The sequence below is a fragment of the Rhea americana genome, unplaced genomic scaffold (genome assembly GCF_003343005.1).
Source record: "Rhea americana isolate MKP2758 unplaced genomic scaffold, rheAme1 scaffold_46, whole genome shotgun sequence".
Classification (NCBI taxonomy): Eukaryota; Metazoa; Chordata; class Aves; order Rheiformes; family Rheidae; genus Rhea; species Rhea americana.
Window position 1 is genome coordinate 1,627,063 of NW_028186601.1, and position 23,701 is coordinate 1,650,763.

At 38.2% G+C, this 23,701-nt stretch overlaps 1 protein-coding gene across 1 annotated transcript in view; it reads left to right on the forward strand.

Annotated features, from left to right (window-relative positions):
* NOL4 (nucleolar protein 4) overlaps window positions 1-23,701 on the forward strand; it is a 183,883-nt gene that overhangs the window by 46,954 nt on the left and 113,228 nt on the right. The window contains exon 5 of the mRNA XM_085316281.1: window positions 1,106-1,238. Coding sequence (XP_085172407.1) covers window positions 1,106-1,238 — 133 coding nt within the window. The remainder of the gene's footprint in view (window positions 1-1,105; window positions 1,239-23,701) is intronic.

Below are 23,701 nucleotides of genomic sequence, written 5' to 3' on the forward strand. Positions count from 1 at the left end.
AAAAAAAAAAAAAAAAAAAAAAAGTCAAAATCCTGTCAGTTTAAGCTCTCTTTTAATAAAAAAGACAACCACATGTTAATTACATTCATTGGAAAAGTATTTTCAACTATTCTTCAGGGGATACATAATCATCTGCCTTGTTTCTCTGTATGTTCTTTAAATGGCTTTTGTTGATAACAGGAGTAATTATCTCAGAAAAGTTGCTACTGAAGATATATCCCTATAGGTTTGTGTGTGGTCTCAGAAACTTACAGAGAAAGGCTTGTGAATGAATGCTTAATTTTAAATCCATGAGTGGACACATGAACTTCAGTGGGACTAAAGCAAGTAAAGTTAAACATGTATGTGAACATTTGCTGGATGAGGGCCCTATCTGTTTTGCTTATGGAGATCAGCTGGGGATAAACTTTTAGACTGACACTTTTTGCTCTCTATTATCATCCCTAGCAGAGACTCTACAATTAAAGTTGATGGATAAATCATATTGTCTGATGTCTGAGGTAGAATAAATTCCAGGTGATTCTCATGTGGTTTACCATGGACTGTCATTTGTCATTTCTAAGAACTTTATAAACTGTATCATTTTCTCAGACACTTCTCTAAACGTAATAGCAGTGTAAGGCTGACATCTTGCTGAGGGAATTTGGCCATAGATTCTTTTTAGGTCAAATTGTCATTCTGAAATATTACCATATTACCGTGGTTAGTCCTTATAGGGTACCTGCCTTACTTGGGTAAGGAGTTCAGGCACAGAATGTGGAGAGCTTTCCTCCCTCAGACTGGAATAACAAGAAGTTTATATGGCTATTCCCTAGCCCCTTTTTACAAAGTATTATGGAGAGTAGTTACCAGTATGTCAATGGAGTATTGTCGTAGTTGGAAAAAATGCATTTGTCAGATTATCATATCACATACATATTGCATTTTCCTTACTCTTCTCTATGTATTCTGCTTGTTTGTTGATATATACACAGTATTAGCATGAATAAATTCCATTCCAGGTGTGAGTGAAATAATTGGGAATGAGTGAAAACAGTATATAATGTGTGAACAGCATATGTTATCCTGACATTTTCTAATATGATTCTGAAACTTTCACCTGCAGGATGAAAGCTCAATAGAGAGTGATGAGTTTGATATGAGTGACTCTACTAGGATGTCAGCTGTGAACTCAGACCTCAGCTCAAATCTTGAAGAGAGAATGCAAAGTCCTCAGAACCTCCAGGGCCAGCAGGATGGTAAGGCTCTCGTTTCATGCAGAAAATGTGGTATTTCCTTGTCTCTTCTCCATTCTGTGCCTTCATTTAGTATCTGCTGTGTCCTTCTCTTTGTAATGTGTTTCATTAGGCAACTTGAAATATATGTGCCCTTTGTCTCAGCATGAGAAAGATGAAACTGGGTTTTTGCAGGTTAATTTAGTTGTTGCTTAGGCAACAGGTGAGTGCTTAGATCACTATGAGTTAAATATTATAATTTTACTATTATTATATATATAAATAGTGTGACCTTACATAGGCATAACAGGAAATGAAACTCAAACCTTTCTGAGGCAATCCAGAGGGCAGAGGAAGTTGTTTCTAGTGGTCGAAATGAGAGAGAGGGATATGACAGAAGCGTGATGGTTTGAGAACTGGGAACTGGGATATGGTATTCAAAAGAAAGGATGAAAAAGACAGACTCCAATAGCAAAACAGAATTTACAGAAGAGAAAATAGAACCAATAGCACTGTAAACCTTAAAGTTAGTTATTCAAGTTTACTTACAATGCAAAGATATTTTGTTGGTGACATAGATGGAAGATGTACTTTGCGTAGAGGATGCATGCTCTGTGACTTCAGCCCTGCTACAGAAAGTGTTAGAAGTACCTGGTTTGGAGTGAACTTTCTCCTTGAGAGCGGAGCTCACTCAGAATCTGTCTAGTACAGACTGCTACTGTGGGTCATAACTGGCATAGGAATCTGCACCCAAAAATGCAGGTCTGTTCTGTAGTCACTAAAAGCAACATATTGGCATGTTACTCTACAATGTTCTGACTGTGTATGTCAATTCAGAAGTGCTTCTTCTATTTCTACTGAATATTAAATATATGGAAATTGACAGTTAAGATGGATTATTTCCATCTTTGCATCATCTTCAATTGTTGGTTTGTGAGCTATTTAGGCAGGCATGTATGTTGTATGTGGGATAGGATCTGGTTATGGTATTGTGCTCTGTTGCTCTGTAGATAAATAAAATTGATAATTTCATACGACAAATTCTAACCACAGCTGTCTTTTAACTTTGTGTCCTCAAACTATCACAAAATTTATATAACATTTAACTTAATTGCTGTCTACATATGTTCACTAAAGGAGCAATTCTCTTGATGCTCAAGAAGTAGGGGAAGCTGGTTCACTTTCCTGTTGCAGCTTGACTTTTCAGGGCTAATATATTATAATATTGCTACTAAATTAAGAGTTTGTAGGGATGATTTGGAAGGTGCTATTTTTATATATTTGCTTTTCAGTGCAAAACAGTGCTTTAGAGGTTATCAATTATGTATATATTCATGCATTTCCCTTATAAAGTATTTCTTAATAGTAAATGTGTGCATGTGTGTGCCTGAAGTAAAAATTCTAGCTCAGTGCAATAACCTATGAAGCAATGCCTGTCATTCAAGTCTTGATATCTGCTGCAGCCAGATTCTTGTGCCACATCTAAACATATTAAAGCATGTATAAGAGTCATAAAATACTGTAAATCTGTCACTTGACATTTAAAATCTATAGCAAATAAATGTGCTGTGGATTTTGAACTCCAGGTAGTGTGATCTTACAAAATTGCTTTAAATCTCTCTGCTTTCCTTCCTTTTCTCCCAAATGGTATTTGCTCACCTTCCCAAGGCAAACCTATTTCTGCTGCTTCTTCTGACTAAAACATCTGCTGATAGATTTAAAATAGGAGCTTTTTGTGCTTCATAGTTTTCGAATGCATAGCTGTTATCAGGCAGCAAACTTAAGTGTGGCTAGTTATAGTGTTACTGTTTTTTAAGATAAGAGAGAAGGGACTGAAGGAGGAGCAGAAAGATGTCAGAGAAGGGGTAGGATGAAGGATGATAGGAGAGTGCAGGAAAAAAATTGGAAGAAATTAATGAACACAGGAGGAGAAAAAGGAAGTGAAAACAGAAAAGAGGAAAGACAAAAGGGGACGTAAGTGAATTTAGCAGTAGAATCGCTTCTGTATCCAGCTCTGTATCCCATAAAATTTTACAGTGTTAATACTAGATATAGTGCACATATACCCAAATGATTACCTAACCATGCATATGTGTATCTAAAGTGAGTCCTTCCCCCTTCCCTCAAACTATTTTATATTTCCATGAGTGTTTTTCAGCCACCATGTTCAGTCTGCAGACAAAAGCACCTAGCATTTGGCTTGTCTGAAATGTGTTTGAAGCACTCTGGCAGGGGGAAACTTACTGGTGTGTATGAACGTCCATGCATACACAGTTGTGAATGGTGTCTGTGGTGGAATGGGACAGCACATGTCTTCTGCTGACACAAACATGCCCTCTTTGGGAGGCTGATATGCTAATACAAATCACGAGCAAAGCTGCTGCTGAGCATGGATGAGTGACAGACCCAGACTACCTAAAAGTGATCTGTTCTGTCACTTTGTTTATATGGCCTTTCATATAAGGTAGCGTGAGAATATTTTGAGACACTTATCAGTGTTCTGCGGATTTTGGGATGGTTTACTACTAGCATATAATTGGAGTCAGTGTACCCCAAGGATTGCCATGGTGACCCAAGTTGTCCCACTGAGGGGTAAGTGGAAAGACGCTTCCTACTCTGGTAAGACACTCTTATTTTGGTGCTACACTTGCACTGTATGCAGTCAGGTATTTGGTTTTGGGACTCTGTTGCAGAGCTCACACTAGAAAATTTGACTTGAGGTTTCTCAAAGTCTTCCAGTCTCAGCCTTCTCTATTTCTCATGGTTACATTGTTCAAACCTAAAGAGAATAAAGGCAACCCACAATATCAGTTGAAAGTAATAGACTTCATCCCGAAACGTCATGGTAGGTAGGTAAACTGCAGAGGAGGTAGGCACAGAGAGGGAACAAGTGTGTGTGTGCTTGTAATAGGTGGGTGCTGGTTGTAAAAATAGTAACCAGCTGGAATATCCTACAGAAAGAGGGGGAATAATAGTTACAGAGGAACTGCTCAGAAGTCCTGGGACATGCCTATGTGCCGAGGCTTCATAAGATTCTCTGTATAAAGCTTATTTGGTTGAAGGGGAATGGAGAATTGAATAAGAAAGGAAAGGTGGGGAGAGATGGTGAATGCTATCCATTGTATTCAAGTTGCAACAGTACCATGAAAGACAGTGCCCACTTTAAATTAGCCTTTGTATGCTTTTAAATAACAGAGCCTTGAATCACACCTGCTGGTGAACGGCTGAAAATAGCATCTGGAGCACCTGCAGGGATGCTGCAACTGTGGGGGAGGAGTTGGAAAAGAGCTATTGCTCTTCCCTGGGGAATTTGAAAAGGAAAGCAGCTCTAATTTGCCATCATTCCCCAGTTGGGAACAAGGTAGGGCTATCTGCTTAGCAGTCCCTTAGAGCTGCTTTCCCTAGCAGCCAACTGGAGAACAGGGCTGCAAATTGCTGAAGCGTACCTTTCTCTCCTGCACTGTCTCCCTTTGCTTACCCCTATTTTCTTGCCAGTCTTGTCCATGCTCTGTCTACTTCCTTAGATGTGCTGCATATCCCTTGCCCTCAGCTGGTTCTTTAGAGAGAAGACTGCGTATCGCTCACCTGCAGGCAAAACTCATGCTCCCTGTTTGCCTTTGCTTCTTCTTTCTCCTGATGATGCTCTAGGGACTCTGATATTACCAAATCAAAACCTTCTGCCCTTGTCTCAGACCACAAGGCTGCAGGCAGAGTTTGCAAATTGAGTTTGAAATAAGGAGCCTGTGCTTTTTTCTTAGCAATTCAGTGCTTCCACCTATACAAAATGTTTTATGCAGTGAAGACTGACCTCTAAATCAATCTGTCAGAGGGGCAATGAGATCTACCATGCTGAGGGTCAATGGGACTTTGTTGTTGCCTGTCCCGGTAGCTGTGACCCTATGAAGAGCTGTGGAGTGCGTTTTGCAGGCTTGCTGTGGTGGTTCATTAGCTACCAAGATACGAGAGATGTGTGTGTGTGTGTGAGGGGGTGACTCTGATTAAAGGAAACTCAACGTACACAGCTGCGTCCCTGCAAGTAACATGGCTTGAGGATGACTTTTATACTGAAATATGTTGTTTTTCACTATATGAGTTATCAAATAAAAATCAGGGATGAGACTATTTGATCTAGACTGTAACTCAGTGCAGGACAGAGAATTCCCCTATTTCCAGCATTTCTCACTTTTCAAAGGTGCACTAAAACATATCAATGCTTACATTCAACATATTAATAATTTGGGTGTGCGGGGATTATCTGCTCTTCAATTCAAATTTAGAAAATGATACAGTTAAATATTTGTACGTATTTATATAAAACTCCTCTTCACAGACACTATATAGAGACTGTGCTTATAGCTGCTAGCTCAGATAAATATGTCATGATTCAACATTTAAAGGGGTTATGCTGTTATCTTTGTGTATATATATATATTATATACACATAAATCTTTATGTGTATATATTCACATATATACACATAAAGATTTATAGAAAACTGAGCAAATGTACCTTAATGCTTTGATGCTTTGGAGAATTATTCCTTCAAGTAGTTTATGGCCATTTAGATGGTCCCAGTACTTTTGCCCAGGCATGTTTAAGTTGCTGGGCTTTCTGCACTATAGATTTAACAGATGTGGTTGCTCACTTTAGCCATTCCGTTCATTCATACGGTGTTTGTGGTAGACAAAGAAAGTGATGGAGTCGGTCATCTAAATACTTGCTGTCTGTGTCAAAGCTATAATCTTCACTAAACAACATCACCTGGAACAAGTAACGTTAGCTGATTAGCTTGTCAAAACTGTGTATCCGTGCTGTTCCCATGCTTGCTTCTGTTTTGTTCTCTCTGAACTGAGTCCAAGTCAAGTTTTTAATCCATCTTCCCGTTCTGAACCAGTTGCACTGTAGTACTTCTTTCAGCTTTTATCTTCATTCTAGTGAAACCTGGACTCACTGCCTTAAAATATAGACCTTTTCCATGCAGTAATTTAAGCAAGATGTATTTGTTCAAACACCAAGTACAGGCCAAAGTGAAGATACTTTGGCAAAGGAGCATAGTAGAGTAAATCTTCTCCACTGCTGTTCTGGGCCTGCTCTTGACTAAAGTGAGTGAAAATAAAGGCAGTAAGAGAGCAGCAGATTCTCAGCACTAAACCTATTGCAATCATTCTGCTGAAGTTGTGAATTTTCTGTGGGAAAGTTACATTAAGGAATACTGAGACTTTAATTTTGTTTAAGCACTGAAATGTGGTACAAATATACTTGTTGGGTATGAGGTTTAAGTCCACTTGACGCTGACAGAGACCCAGTGAGGATTAGTGCAGATGTTGGCAGAGTCTGGGTGTCTTTTACTTAAGTTTGACTTCCTTAAGCATCAAAACAAAGCACCAGTGAACTAGTAGAATGGCACTTCTATGGTGTATGGGATGGAGCGAAATTACCCGAGGAACTCATAGAGGCTTAACAATAGTATTAAAATAAAAAGCATCCTGCCAGCTGGACAGTTTTTTCTGTCTCCAACCCCATATACTTTTAGAAAGCCTTTTAATTTTTAGAATTTTCTATTACTTGATAAGTTTTATTTGCAATTTGTAGGTCACTCCTGACACAGCTATAATGGTATAAAGTTTGCTGATTGTGCTTATACAATTATGCAAAATATTGCATATGCAAGGGTAATAAGCTTTTTATACTAAAAGAAAATTAATTTATGTTTAATAGCGAGGGTTTGTGCTGATTAAGAATACAGGATGTAGCCCTGTTAGCTGATAAACATTATAGGAAAAAAAAAAGATATTTTGCTGTTTTTTTTTCTTCAAAATGCAGACAATTTAAAATTACATTTAGATTGGGGTCAGGAGAGCTGATGGAATTTTTTGATATCTTAAAACCTTCCAGTCTGGCTAGAGTCAGTGAAACTCGTAACATTTTTGACCAAAATCTCACTTTGTATGACTATAGATGACACAATAAATATTAGTCTTCTGAATAATAGCTCATCTAAGATATCAAGACATGAGACTTGTCTGTCTCATGGCAATAGAAAAGAAGAAGAGAAAGGTGTAATAACATCAGGGCTGTGCTAGTAATATAAAATTTTAGGTGTAGTCTTTTGTGATTCTGCTTTGCCTTTCCCTGAACAGAAGAGCCTACCTATATGAATGGGTTTTACTGTTCCCCTGTTCTGGGAGACCAAGCAGACGCAGTGGAGACTGAATGAAGGTATCAACCTTGTCCCAAAGATAAGGGCTGAGACAAATTGGCAAGACAGAATGAGGAAGGTCTCTGCTTCTGCTGCCCACCAATCTGTTCTGAGGATAAGCAAAGGTCTCCTCTCTGCAGCCGTCAATCCGCCACCTTTCACAAACAGCAAATTCAGTACCGAATACAGAAAAAAAGAAAGCACAATCACATGTACATGTTTCTGAATAAGCCTATGGGCTGAAGTGTTATCTTATTCATGTTGAAATCACAGTTTCTTTAGATAGAGCAATATATTATAGCTAACTTGCTATCAGAGAAAATTAATATTTTTCACCTAAGCGGAGTTAAAGGGAGCCTGAGAACTTGGCACATACTAATAGTATTATTTTGCTTCAGTGGAGCTACACCTGGGGTGATCTGGCCCGTCAGATTTGCTTTGATGTAATTTGATTTGCACAGACAAATGCATATAAGAGAGAAGAAAAAAAATGCTGAAGCAAGAACAGAGAGCAAGGCAACTGGAGTAATCTACATCCGTTGGCAATTTAATGACTTCTTTAGAGATGATACAGTATCAGTGCAAAAGCATGAGGCACGACAAGTGACACCGTAATGACTCTTGCGCACTGTTGTAATAGCACTGCTAATGCATTGCACTGAGCCAGCGTAATAGCTTGAAATGTTGGTCCAGCTGTATTAAAAACTTTTAGTCCTTAAAATTATTAAGGATCCTTTGGAGAGCTGAGTGGAATTTTCAGCAAATCAAGTATTTTAATACACGAGCTACTTAGGAGGCAGCTGATATCCGCATTGCCATCAGAGTGCTGGGCTGCTCTGAGAGGCTCTTCTGTTGTACGACAGATGAAAATCTTCCTTTGACTCTCTGTGCAATTCAAATATTGTAAGTATTAAGCAGCAATGTCTCGCCATGGAGGACCCTCCTTCCTTCCTCCAGATTAATGTCATTAAGTGAATGCATGGCTGAGACCAGCAGCTGACCTGCTGAGTGTACCAGCGTAATCAGACAAAGATATGAAAGTAGGATTTGGACCTGAGCACCCTTCACACTTAGCAGCTAGACTGTTTTGACAGTTGACTTTTCTCATATGTAGGATTATTGTATTTTCACTTGCTAGATACAAGCATCTTGTGAGTTTGCTGGGCTGAATGTCTTCTTTCCCTCTATATTTTAATTCTATGTGTGTCCTCTCATTGTTTTATATTCTTTCTTTAACATCTTTGTTGCTTTTCTAATATTAAACTGTAATTTGCTTTAGAGACTAAAATATTATTAAACATGAATTATGCATTTAGCAGACTCTCTGCTACAGTCTGACTGGTCCGCTGCAACCAGGGAACAATCACATTTCCCGCACCACCGTCCCAGCTGCACAACTGTCACTTTGTGTTACTCTTGCCTTGAACAATCGCGTGTGGCCTGTAATGACAGTAATTGCCTCAAAATTGTTTGTCATGTTTGGCGTGGTAGCAACAAACTACTAACTGTTGGTAACAATCAAGTTCTCAGCTATTATTGCGTGCTTACGTAAGGGAACACTTTCAGCCAGTAATAGCTCAGAAATGAGAATTATCTTCTCATAAGTAATGCTAAAATGCTTGCAGACCATTCACTCTGTTTCCAAGCCTCCCTTCCGGCATGAGCAGTCCCGTGTTAGGGGGAATACGCTCTCGTGTTAAAGGCTGGCCTCGGAGCTGTGTCCTTTCCCGCCTTCGGACCGGGTCTGCTTGCTGCAGCGGTGTTGCACAGGTTCTCTGTCAGTAGATATTTCATTTTGGAAATAACACTAACCAGCCAACCTGTCTGTTCCTGCCATGGGTGCTGAAAGGAGCCAATCTGCTTTGGATTTCAGTGTGCCAAACCTTATAACTACGCTTAGCAGGATTAAAAAAAATGGTGATAGGGTTTTGGTTGATTTTCTTTGTTCTTCTTTGTCTTACCATCTCCCAGGCTTTTCCCTCACTCAAAATTAAGGAGGCTTATTCTGATAGTTAGTTTTGCTTTCCAGTACAGTCACTTTGCCCAGTACATCCTTTCCATAAACAGCAGTTGACTGTAGCAGTGGCTAGAATACTTGACTGAATTTGACCCACTTCCTTACAGTGTAGGTAAGAGGTTCTTTTCATAATTACTGTTAAAATGTAAACTAGGTATTGACTCCACTGTTTTTTTTGTTTCCTTTAATGTAAAAAAAATCTAAAAGAGCGTTTTCAGTATTTATTTCAGTAAAAGGGATGTAAAACAATGTGCTTTTAAAGAAAATTAAAGTTAACTGTTAATTCTTTACTGTGTTATAATGTAATAATATTATGTTATATTATAATTATATTATATAATATATATATAAATAATATACATAATAAAATATATTCCGGTAACAGGAAGTTTCCTAGAGACACTGGGCTGTCTTGCAAAAGATTTTCTTAACTGGAAATTTCTTTAAAATATTTATCATTCAGTGAAGTACTTTAATGTTGAATGATTAAAATTAGGAGTCATTGGTAACCAGATGCAAGTCCTTTGATTACAAATAAAGTTGTATTTTTTCAGCACTATAATGTTTTGTAATATTTAATACAGAGGAAGTGGTTATTTATTTTCCTGGGGCCTGTGAAGCAGTATGTTCAAATAATTCACTAAATGTTACCAAATAGTAACTGTATTTGTTATTTTGGGGCAGAGAAACACACTGTTTCTTGTACTTCTTAATAACAAAATGGAAGAAATGGTGTAATCATTCCTAAATTCTCAGGATAGGCTGAACTTTAGCTGTTTCCTCCAAGTATTCATCAGAGCTAATAATCTGATTATTATGAGAAAGGTGGAAGTGATAGTTCACAGGTTGACTGGAGATAGAAGAAAAATCCTGAAAAGTTAGGCTTAACATCAGCATGGATTAAAATACAGACAGGCACTTTGGCAAGTTTATTTAGCACGTAGTGACTTGTTAACAACTTGTTGGGAGACCTTGGTGGCTCAGGCAGTCTCTTCACTGCTGCGTGCCAGGTAGGCTCTTGGCCAGTACTGGTTGCTGAAGGAACACACTTCCCCTCAAACAGACCTTATTAGCTGCTCAGGAGATTTTGGGAAACTTCTAGCAGTCCTGATATCTCATGTGCTTTACTAGGTGAAGTTGTTCCCTGAGCAGAAGATAGAATGAGCTTGTTAATCACTGTCCCGGATCCCAGCTATAAACAAACTGTTGAACTTGTGTAAAAGGAAAATTGCTTCTGACTGGGAAGTAGAATTCAAACCACTGTTTAGTTTTTTCATACCCTAAAATTTGCATTTCACATAACCATAGACATTTGCAATGATACTTAAATGAGATCATAAACAAGAATAAAGCATGTGGTTCATTAGCAGCTTTTAAATAAGAAAACAATAACATGTACTTTGAGATGATAATTGATTAGAAGATTTGATTCTGTGCTTTGAGAAACACTGTAATGTAACCAATATTAACAAACTAGTTTAAATTCTTAGCAGCAATAATTGCTGTTACTAGTTTGATGGGAGAAGAAATTAAAGAACGTGTACAGTGAGGGAATGGAATTTTTTCTGCAAAGGAAACAACAGATATGAACAGATATGACACTTCATTTGCATAAAATTATTGTTTTATGTGAGAAAATGAGTCTTCAAAATAGTATAGTATGGGAGATTTAGAGGGTAAAATGATTTGTGGCCAGAAAGATCATGTAAGAAACTGCTTAAGTCTAAGAAGAACCAAAATATGAGAAGTACTAAAATTTTAGTGACTTATAGGCAAAGGCATTTGGTAAATACTTAAACAACATGACATAACAAAACTATTGGAAGGTTATTCCAAGGGCAACTGACCCTGTCCTTCAGTGCTTCCAAGTGTTCTTCAGTGTACTAAAGAGAGGATGAAGAGATCAACCTACAAGACTTGAGAACTTTTCCCATTGTCGGTAATTCACGTTAAAAATACGCCCTTGTCAAGAGGAGGTGGTGCAAACAGTGAGAGCAGCTGGACAATGTAGAGTGGCAGAAAGTAAATGGAAGCATCCAGTGCTGCCAAATCTCTTTTAAACAAGACTGCTTCTATATTTAGAAGAGATCTGTAAATTATCATTGAATATTGCACAGGCCTCTACGCACATTCTTCACCAAAGGAAACTAGGAGTTCTACAACTGGTAACTTTTTTTTTAACACTCCTCTGAGATAATTGTCTGAGGATTGTACTTTTCTTTAAAAGTTCAAAAGAACCTTGACTTTTAGTGACTTGGCTTTTGAAATTTGTATTTGGTATGATCATGTCCAAAAGATATGACTGCAATTAAAACCTTACTAAAGTCAATGATAAGAACTTCTACAATGAAAGGAACTTCTACAGACTCCAGTGGAGCCAGGGTTTTATCCTTCATGTTTTCAGAATAGGTTTTAAGAAGTGGAACTGATCCAGAAGTAGTGGAAATTGGTACCGATTGTTTAATTAAATGATTAGTGCAATTTATGCATGGGTGATAAGCTTTCATTCGTTGAGTTAGTCAAGCTCTGTCTGAGTTCCTATACCTTCCTTCTTTCTGCTACATTTCTGCAGTTCTGTAGTAGTCCTTATGTGTGCTAAGAACTGTGCAAATGCTTATACTCCTGGCTCAGGCTATCCCTCGTTATTCCTGTGCATCTGTAATCAAAAAACGTAGAGTTTTCTGTATATACTGTATTTTTGCAAATATGCCCTATTTTAATTAAAGGCAGGGGTGCTGTAAAGCCTGTTAGCAAAGATATAAATATTTTTCTGTTCTCTGTATCAGCTACTCAGCAGTGTGCTTCCATTCATTCCCTGGAAAAAAAGAACCGAAAATGATTACTTACTTGAGGAGGTAGGAGAATAGTGTTGATAGCATTAAAAGGCATGTGGTACTGGTAGGTTTTGAAGACTAAGAGGACAACTTGACTAAGTTCCCACAGTGATTTAAGAAACAAGTTCGTGATGATTCTTGAGCTGAATTCTCTCAGTTACAAAGCTTTGTAAAGGAGAGAATGGACATGGTAAAACAACTATTTTCTTGAGAAATAATTTTTAGTCATCTGAGAACACATGTATACTCCTAGCAGTCTAGCCTTTTATAGGCAGCACAGACACTGCTATGGCTCTGCATTTCCTCCTAGAAAAGCTGGTATTGCATGGATAATGTACTTAGATGGGTAGCATTAGCCTTCGAGTCTTTTCTATTCCTTCATCCTCCTCCCAGTATACTGCCTGATTTGGAGTAGCCCAGTGGGTGGTTCTGTTCAGAGTAGGACTTTTTACAGGGTGGCTTTGATGCCTTCTAGTGTGTTTCCTGTTTTTGTAGATGCTTAGCACGTGCCTCTGTGAGCAGAGGATGCTGCTGCGAGATGACTTCAGTGTGAGGGCAACAGAGGTTGCCCAAATCTGGTATGTGGCCCACCAAACTAGCCTACTGTGATAGAACACAATTGCTTTGCTTCCTAGCTGAAGTAGGTTGTAGGAACTTGTGTAACACATGGGCTGGCTAACACCTGGGGGTGACCAGACTGACTAAGAAGACCCCAAACGTAACTGATGATTAAGCACACTCAGGTACGGTAGAGTTGATGTTAGCAATATCAGATATCGGTCTTTTTCTTTGTATCCAAATAGAAAACACCATTCTGTTTTTAAACTGTTCTTGCTCTGCAGAGAGAATTTCCTTGAGCAGCAGTGAGTTTCCTTCTGTCCTGCAGATCTGGAAGGAATCTGGTCCCCCGTACTGTTTGACTGCACCTTGGGAATACTGTAATTAGCTACTCTTCCCTTAGCTACTCTAAGGGAAAAAAAGGGGAGAAAAACACTCCTCCATTATTTCTATTCAGACTAAAAGCTATCCCCCTTCCACATCTTTAATGGCAGTACAATTTTAGCTATTCCACTTTCCTATTTAAGTATGTGGTGGCTGCCTTATCATTTGTTTCTCCCTGGCTGTACACACAAGTTTACTGCCATATGAACAGAAGTCAATTTTGGGAACAGAGCCAGAAGAGTAGAGGGCTAGGAGGAGCGTTTAGGTTGTGGCAGGGGTTGAGTCTCCCGTCTGTCACCTTTATTTTTAAAAGGCAACTTTTTCTCTGAGTGCTGCTTCACCTAAGCATCAGGACAGCTTGAGGCGAGAGACTGAGAAGTGAGAGGCTTTTTACACTGGCATTAGAGTGATAAGGAAAAGGTTTTCCCACACTCTGATGTAGTTACTGGGGGGGAACACGGAGCCTTTGTGCCTTTAAGGTGCAAGTTTGAGGGGGGAAGAAAGAGTTTCCATGATATTCCTTATTTCTCGGTATAATGAAGTTCTAAACTATTTGTCATCAATTTGAGATACTTGGCAACAGACTCTATTTAATATCAAAGAAGGATGGTAGTATAAAAAAGAAGAGGTGCTGGTGATTGAAAGGGATGTACTTCCATGGGAATGGACTGGAGCAGAGAGAAAGGGGTGGGGGGGAAGGCAAGCTATCTTCACACTGGTGTTTCTGGATTAGATTTCTCAGCACTAGAAAAGTGCAGTTTGAGAAGCAAGCAAAAACAATTTTCCAAAGATGTGACTGGAGGATAGGAAGAGAGGCAGTAGTGAGGAGCTTGGCAGATGTAAGTGATAGGTCTGTAATTCCTGCAGAGAGGTAGCAGGTGAGAGAGCACTCATCTGTCATTTGTACTTTGAAAGTGCTGCTCTTAGTGAAGGTTTGAAACTTCTCTTGTAATCACCTCTCAAAGAAGCTGTTTAAAAGAGTATTACTTGCCCGAGTGTGAAAGGATAATGTCAGTGCAGGTAAATTTAGATGTCTTTCTTCATAATTTTAGTGGGCCTACATTGGTTTATACCAAAGGTGGTTTCAAGCCTGTTTAAAAACAGCTGTTTTTTTTCTGGCCACAATATTGATTTCTTTGGTAGTTGATAGTTGTCACTGTGTCCTTGTAAGTATGAAAAATGTAATCTTACACTGCATTATTTGTTAGGCTCATTTTATAAGTCTGAAGTGCAATGGTAATAAAGAAGTCCTGCTGAGGTCCACCCGCTCTCCATTCTGACCTTAAAATGGTAAAATAACTAAGTAGGTATTTGTGGTGAACTCCTGCCTGATTTCAGTACAATAAAATCGGCTCTGGAATAACAACTAGTCAGTAACATGACATAAAAGGCATGCTGTATTATGTTATCTAAATTTCAGAAGAGACGTTGTCACCTACCTCTTCCACCCACCCTGCACATGTGGAGTATTTTTTCAAAGCAATCTGAGGGTGTTTGCCTGTGCATTTAAATTGAAGGCCTGATTCAGTAGTTTTATCACTCTAAGTAGCAATGCTAAAGGAAGTATTTTCAATTGGGAGCATTTGGGGAAATATTACTGTCTTTGTCAAATGTACCAAACCGTACAACAAGAGTGACAGCAATTTCCAATGCTCAGAGCATCCTTAATTCAGGATGTTTAGAGCTATTAGCAGGGATAGCAAGACTCAGAAAGGTTACTCTCATATCTTTCTAGTTAAATCAGAAGGCCAATGGAGCTGGGGAAATGAGGCAAGGAGGGATCTTTGACAAAAGAAGAATGTCCATGGCCTTGAGTCGTAGTAATGTATATTATTTAGAATCTGGAGATACCAAAATTTGCCAGTAATATGATTGAAAGCCAGAACATGATTTGCAGATTGTGAAATAATGAAAACAAAATAGTCTGAAAGATAGGGTTTTGTGAATAGAGTTATCAGTTTGTGGAGGTTGGAATTTATCAAAGGCTGTAAGTAATGTGTCAAGGAACCCCTGTGAGTGGATAGAGAACAGAGAGGACGTTAATGTTGTGCTCCTGTGAGAGTGAAAGGAGCTGATGAAGATTTTTGGCCTACTAGAAACTCAAAGGGGAGAGAGCTGTAGTGTTAGTGGATAAAATTCCACTAAGCTAGATCTGCACTAGTCTTTAATCAAATGTGACTAGCCTGTGGAAGGAAAAGGTGGGTTTTGGCCTTGACAACTGGAATTGGTTTCTAGTTGTTTTTTTCCTGGATATTCTCACTGATTCAGCACTGACTATATATAGATTTTTTTTTCCAAACAAATCCAGGAGCAGCTTTTAGTCTAAGGCAGAATTCTGAATGGTATTTTAAGATCCACCCACATTTTATGGGATGGTCTTTACTGTTCTAAATTAGATTCTTTAAACATGCCAAATACGAGAATGAGTTGAACATATGGATTGGCCAAAGATAGCTAAAGTAGGAGCCTTGGCTTTCTGCATGCTACTGCTCAGTTCAACATCAAGAGTGGAAGGCATTTTTAGGGATATGTTCACACAGGAAAGAAGAGGACAGTTGTGGAGATAAACCAGAAACTTTCTCCATAGTAGAAGTGCTGCTTGCTATATGACATGATTACATAAAAAGCCATACAGAAGCTCTCAGTTGCTAATGTTTTCAAGGCCTGAGGCCTTACTTTTGGATTTTGGATTGTGATATGTATCTTCTTATACCTATATTGTTCCTGAGTAGACAGGTTTTGTCTATAAACTAAACACAAAATGCTAGTGAGTGCCCTGTACTTTGCTTTAAATCTAGTAATTACTGAAGCCTTTAAATCTTATTATTTATTTATTTTTTTTTAAAAAAGTTCTGTGATGTCTAAGCTCAAACCCAGGTTTCAGAGCTTGACCTGGTGTAGCTCTTTATTAACTAGTGTTGGAGTCTCATGGATTGCACATCCATGTCCTTAGCCCAAGTAATTTTAATAGTAAAAAGTACAAGTGTACTTGCCATATAAAGAAAATTTTGGTAGCAAAATCAGTGGGGGAATAGTTTCACCAGTAATTCTGATTTCAGATCTTCAGTGTGTTGCAGGGTCTGCTTTGGATTGGAGCCAGCTCAGAATCAGCTGAGTTCAGAATATGCTTTGGACGCGTAGCTGTTTTTTATTAGCTGTCAAGTGGAAGTTGCTGACTCTCTAAGTGTCCCTGTTCCATTGCAGGACAAATTCAGTTACGTTGGTTATCAGTGCAGAAGGTGGTTTAAACTTATTTAATTTATATTCGGTTTCCCACTGCATATTGACTTTACACTGAAGTAGATGCCTTCCTGTGCTTAGTTCCAGGTAGTTTAAGGAACCTTTTCCCTATTGCCTAGCTTTCCATTGTTTTGTTTCCAAACAGGAACACAGGAGGAGCTGAAGGTTGTCCAGGAGGGTTGGCTCTCCTCAGCTTTTGGCTCTGAGAAAGCTTCAGAGCAGCAGAGTAAGAAGTAGGAATTTTTACTGTTTGGATCAACCTTTATCTTGGCAGAGTTTGTAAAGAATCATCTGAGATGTAAGCTCATCTCATTTGCAGACAGCACGCTTCCTGATTTTAGAGAAGCTGACTGATATACTGAGAAAGGAAAATAATATTTGAATAGCAATTAAAGAATAATAAACAGTGTACTTCCAAGGTATCTGCACCCGAAAACTGTTAATACTAGGAACTAGTGTACTTTTTAAAATTTCCAATTTGTAGCTGTCTATACACCTTGGCAATGAAAGGAATCCTCATAAATAAATTAACCAAATCTTCTGTGGCTTTTTTTGTCTAAAAATACAAGTCACGTCTTGCATTGCTCAACCAGCCTTGCAGTGGCAGATTATCACACAGCTGGCACACAGCACAAAGTTTCTGCGGTGTAATATTGCTTCCAGTGTTATACAGGTTGCTCAGCCAAACTTATCATTAACAAGTGTGGCAACACCCCTAGGCAAAGAGATGATTTGATAATGAACAGCCATCATCCTATCTGAATAGACAGCTATTGGACAGAGGCTGCCAAGAGTTCATCTGTTGAACTGTTTGAAAGTATGAATCTCTGGCCATGAATGTTTTAAACATTCTCTTTTTGAACTGCGCAGCCTACAGTATCAGTGTAGTTTCAATGAGTACGTACTGGAAGTTCTTCCTCAAGAGGGAGATTTTTACCACACATATTCTACTGACAAATATTTTACATCACTGTGCTTCCCTGTGACTGCTCAGATCTCTCTGGACTCACTTCCACAGTGTTTCCTTCATTGAAATGATCTGTCTTGTATTGCATAGACCTTCAATTCTTTCCGAAAATTCTGTGGCAGGTTGAAGGTTCAACTTTCTAAGTGTTGTGTTTTCTGTCTTTGTGTGTACAAATGTGTCAGATTATATACAGAACATAATTTTTGTATAATGTTTAGGTTATAAACCTAGATAGGTGATGCAGATTTTTTTTCTGTGATAATTTTAGGTGGTGAAAGTCACCTTGCACAAAGGTCCATCAGAAGGCAACAGATTTCATGCATGGGTGCACACAATTGTCCCTTAAATAATAATTGACTTTTGTGATTGTACATATGATTAATCATTTCTTCACCAGCATATGAATGAGGTCACATCAAGAATCTGTTGAATCCAATGAACAACTTTTACTTAGTAGAGTGCTTTTGATGTGATAGTTTATTGAAGATGCAGCACTGTGTGAGGAAGATAAAATGATAGCTACCCTGAACTTAAAATATATCTGAAAGAAGTAATATGTGAAGACCAACTGAGCTCTGTTTATTTGTGTGTAGATTTAGAAAAGAAGTTTTATAAAATTGTCATCCAGCATAGCAAAAATAGTATGAAAGTAATTAAAGAAATTGCTTATTTACTGTCTTTTGCACCTATTGTGAGCTCTAGCTAACTTATGTATGTCCAACACAATACTCTCTTTTGAGTATTTTCTGAAAAAAACGTAGCAATGTTCACAATGCTTGAAGCAGAATGTGTGAGTTGATTCTGTTTGAGGAAAGCTGTGGCAGACCTAATACATAAAGGCTTAAACTTTTAATTTAGTTAATACGGGACACTTGAGTGTCCCATGTTAAGGCAGCAAATCTATGTCTTTGGAATTGCAGTAAACTGAATAAATTGCAGACTGCAAGCAACCTGATTTTTCAGTGGTGACCATGACCTGTCATTTATTAGTTCATTTATTAAATTATTGTAGGTACTCCTATCTGTTTTACAGTTGTACCTGCTCATAGGTATCAAAGTGCAATAACTTAGCCAAAACGAATGACGAGCCATTAAAATGGGTATTTTGCCATGTACTGACTGTGGCTGACTTAGAGTCGGGGCTACCTAAACCGTACGGCAAGTATATAATGTTCTCATGGCCCACAGTTCCCAGTCCTGACTGGGAACCTATCCAGAGCTCTCCATAGATCAATTCTGACTGGCAGACCTGGGCTTCTTTCCAACAGTAAGAAAAATGAGGAGAGACAGTGTGGTGTCCAGAGTCAGGACACATTTCCAGGCTGGGGAGTGAGGATGTTCTTTCACATCCCTGAGGTTAGACTCAAGATATAATACTTCTCCCAAAGTGTTTGGCAAATATCTTTGAGTTAATTTCAGGAAATTTTAAAACACCCACTACTGACTCAAATTTGTGTAAAGATGACTAGATTTGTAAGGGCATTTAGGTATCTAACTTTAATGAAAACAAGTGAGGACTGGGCTCCTGAATACTTTGAAAATACTTTTTCTACCTATTTTTCTGTTTGATGGAACATATCAGTATTAATCTGAAGATATGAATTTATAGGTATAAATGTTCTGGTTCAGCTGGTTCTGGTTCAGCTAGTGCTGGTTCAGCTTCCTGTCTGCAGACACGTTATGTAGAACTGTTCAGGAACAAGCTTTGTGCATTTAGCTTGGTGTCCTCTCTTCCAAGGACCTAGAGCTGAAGCTTTGGGAATACATGTGACTCCATCATGAAACCATCAAGCTGCAAGGATACGCTGGGAGAGTGCTTCCGGCTGTGAATTAAGCTTGTTGAAAGCTAGCTCTGAGTTGGGGAAGGCTGACACAGCCTTTCCTAATATGGCTTTTGGGACACTGCCATAATGAGATTGGAAAGGGCAGCTCTGCTCTTTTTCCCCGTAAGTTATCCACCTTCATGTTCTCCACGTGTGGATTTGAGCATTATAACTAGCAGTGATGGACTGTGCTTTGATCAATGGTCTATAGGATACACGTTCATTACTTTTAAAACATATCTAGATTTAAAGTGAGGTGTTCTGTGAACAGCTTCCCTTTCCAATATATATAGCTTGCTTCCATTGTGGATCTATTTTCATCAGCACTTTTTTTTTTTCATTTGACCTTTCAGTATTAACTTCTTTCAAGCACAAGGTAAGATCTGATTACTTACCAACTGCTGTTTAACTTATACTGCCGGTAAAGACTTTATTCTCCATTTGGTGTTTTGCCAAAAATATCTTTCTTCCTTAGAGTGCCAGTTTTTATAGTATGCTTTTCAGTAAATTGGAAGTTGTTTTTATTGAAAATAGATGGATTTGCTACTGTGAATGAAGCAGCAGTTCTTGAATGAGAGTGAAAATCTCAATTCAAAAGTGTTTTTTGAATAATGGTTATGAAATAAGACATTTATTATAGCTTTGTGCTCTAATAACAATTTGCTGCAATTTTGTTTCTACAGTTTTTTTTCCTCCTTATTTCCTGGAGAAAGTATGAAAAAGTAATGTAATCTCCAATTACTGTAATAGCCACTAGAGGTCTACTGATATCAAAATTCTGCCAACATCAATTGTTTCTGCAAGTATTAAAAATATTATATTTAACCCCAAAGAAGTTACCTCTAATTAAGCATTGTTTGCTTTGTGATGTGTATCATTTTAATTCTCTAATTTTTTTAACCTCTTAGTGTTGTTTTTGGTTAAGTAGTATTTTATTGGAGTAGGTAAGAGTTACAATGTGAAATTTGTAACTGAAAGACAAAGCGGCGGAAAGATTCCCAAGTATATTCACTCAGTAAGTATATTATAATGAAATTCGCTGGGTAGAATACTTTTTAACTGTTAACCTTGCAGCAGACCATATTTTAATGAAACTATTCTAGAATTAATAACTTTTTATGACATTATTGAATTCCACCTACCTTTGTGGATTATTCTTATATCTCAAAAAATAAACTCTCTCTAGAATGATCTTAGTATGATGCTTTTAAAATTTATAACAAGAACTGTGAATTAGATTATTGTATTTCCTGTAGGCCTAGTAATTCGTCACAACAGTAGGAATGTATTCATTGGTACAAAAGAGATGATACGTTACATTAATGACTTTTCTCCAGAGACTTCTATGTAACCAGGTGACAAATATTTTTTCCAGATCAAAATAAACAAAGAAATGGATTAACTCATATTAGTCCCATGATTCTTCAGGTCACCTACAGTTTGTAGGGAATCAAAACTGGGCATGAGAAGATCCATTTGGGACGTGACGTAGAATTAAATAGGACTATCTATTCCTGTTCTGCAAAATGTTTCACATCCGCCTTGTTGTGAACTTAACCAATCGCAAAGCAGTAACTTGTGTGTCTCATACTAAGTGTCACACTCAGATTTTGTCTGACAGAGCTTTCTCTTTGGTGTCTGACACGTGGGAATAGATTTCTTTTTGCTTCCTGGAAGCGAGGTAGTGTCACAGGTAGTGTCACTTGAATCAGACTAACAGCTGCTTGGCTAAGGATACAAATGAGGCCCCACTGAGCGCATCTAGAGAACCTTGCTGATGGGCGTTTAGGCAGGTGCTTTGCTGAACTGGGATGTATCTCAGTGGAAATACTGACTGTGTACTATATTGTGTGTTGTATTGAAATATTGACTGTGTATTGACTGTACTGTGACTGTTGTATTCTCTCTGTTCTTAGGATAGCACTGTGTTACATTGTGGATAGTTTTCTTGACTCACTGAAGGATGAGGGCTGTAATGGTGTGGTGACTTCAATTAGTTGTTTTTGAGGGCAATGACAGATGGCTGCAATCTAAAGAAAAGGAAAACCTGTAAAATCTGTCTTTTTGAGGCAGAAAATGCAGAAAAAATAATACAGAAAAAATTCTGGTGGCCACCTCTATGGCCACCTTAATATTTGAGAAGGCTTCCACACACTCCCCTTTTTGTTTGGAGTGCTTAGTGTGCATATACCTCTTTAATAAGAGGGGAAATCATTAGTTTGGTAGTAGAACAACTCATGAAAAAGCTTTCTATTAAAACATTATGTAATCTCTTGTATAAAGGGTCCTCTGTGTATAAGTCAAGCCAAGGTAGTTCTTACTTACTGCCCTTTCTGGAAATATTTCATTTTTATCCTCTTTCACTTTGAAGTGAAATTACTACATAAAGACAGCAATGCCTTTCCTTCTTTAAGAAGCACTCGTGGAATTGGTTCTTTTAAGGACATCCTTGCTTTCCTCACTGACCAGTGCAAGAATCACTTAAATCCTTTACGCAAAAGGCGAAACAGGAGATTCGTTCAAGCCAGTGCGAGGAAGTGTAAGTACACCTCACTGACCCAGTCTGGATCCCACCCCTCCCTCCAGGGAGGGCAGGTGGTGGAGCTGCTCTCCACACGCCCTTGGGATTTCTGAAGGGGAAAGGCAATTTCAAGCTGCTGTCAGGGCTCCAGCGGAGTCTTGCCAGTGAAGCTGGATACAGCAAAATGGACAGAGCCAAAGTAGCTGGGAAACATGAAGACAAAGAGTGCATTTTCCAGCCATTTTGTCTATTCTTTTCATTATCATCCATTCATCATCTAGTATCTGAACTCTTAATAGGAAGTTTGATCTATTTTCATCCAGTGTTAGAAGACTTGATTGAAAAAAAAAAGCTGTTTAAAAATTATTATTACTACTATTATTATCATCTTTCTCTTTCTAATCTCCAGAAATTTTTCTGGTGCTGGTTCCCTCATGCAGAATTTGCAGTGACTGTAGCTTTTGTATAACTTTGAGGTGTTCTTAGAGTGCTTGGCAACAGGCGAAATAGTGAACTGTCCAGCTTTCCTGAACATCCCAGACTTGGGAGGAATGAATGCTGAAGATGATTAGTGTGAGGGAGGAAAAAAAGCACAAGATATGTCATCAGCCCGGGCTATTGTATTTTTTTATATTTAAGTAAAAGCAGATGTAAGCTATGTGAGGTTAATGGTGCATTACTTAGAATCTCAACGTAGCAAATCTAATGGAAACATTTTTCGTTTTAGTTCTAAAATATAGTGTTTAAATGAAATTGTATGGCAGTAGGCGTGGAGTCAGTATGGCATTTTTTTCCAGATGTTTGAATTCCTAGTTACAATTGCCTGGAATTGATGCTTCACCTCTTTGAAGCTTTATTCCCTATATCTGTGTCCGTCATGTGTGAACAGGTTTTTATTTCCTCAAGTAGTAGGGTTGAGGGAAAATGAATATCTGGATTAGGAAAAGGCACCTTACTTCTCCTTCCCTTGGGTAGAATGTGTCAGATTTCCATCCTCTGTCTTCCTTTCCCTGTGCGGAAAGGATGAGAAGTCAAATGACAGTTTATTAGCCCTAGCTATGCTCACCACTGTCTTTGGCTGGGACCTCAGCCAAAAACAATTCCAGCGTTAGGAGTGAGAGGAATATTGTTCCTTACAAGATTCCCAACCTTTGCTACAGCTCACAGATGCATCCAAAACATTAGACTGAATTCAAAACGGAAACATCCTGAGAAGCATCCTATAAATGTTTTTTTTTGTTTGTTTGGTTTTTTTTGTTGTTTTTTTTTTGGTGGGGGTTGTTTTTTGTTTCAGTTCTCCAGAAAATGTTTTCTATTTTGGAACTTATCCAGCAATGCATGTTCAAGCAAGACCCAAAGCAACACCTAAATGAAATGCAAAAATCCATTTTAGTAACAAAATACTGATTTCAGGATACACGTGTTTGTGTGTGCGTATACTTATTTACAGGAAGAGATGAATTTGAGAATTTTGGCTCCCATTTTATAGGCACACCATATGACAAAATGGAAACCAGTATGGATTTACAGCTCGTTCTTTTCACTTTATGTTTGAGATCAGAAATCTTGATGACTTAAGCTATTTAGATACTGTATTCTTATTAAATGCAATAATTAAATATCAGAGACTCAGTGAACTGTATGTGGATAATATGCTGGAGAAAGCCATCTTTGGTGCAGGTTTTATTAACTGAATCAAGATGCTGTACATTTTACTTAAGGCTAGGGTGTCTATAAATAGAATACCCTCAGGCCTTTGACTTACAGACAGGACTTGGCTTTGTGTGCAGCAAGCTGGGTGAAAGCAAGCATTGGAAAAGGTTTTCCTCTAGTATTGAGCAGTATGTGTATATAAATATGTGCAGGGGAAAATAACTGTTTTACGTACCATAGATTCAGTGGTTGGAATACTAACATCCCTGTATTTGAAGCCTTTTCTTCCCA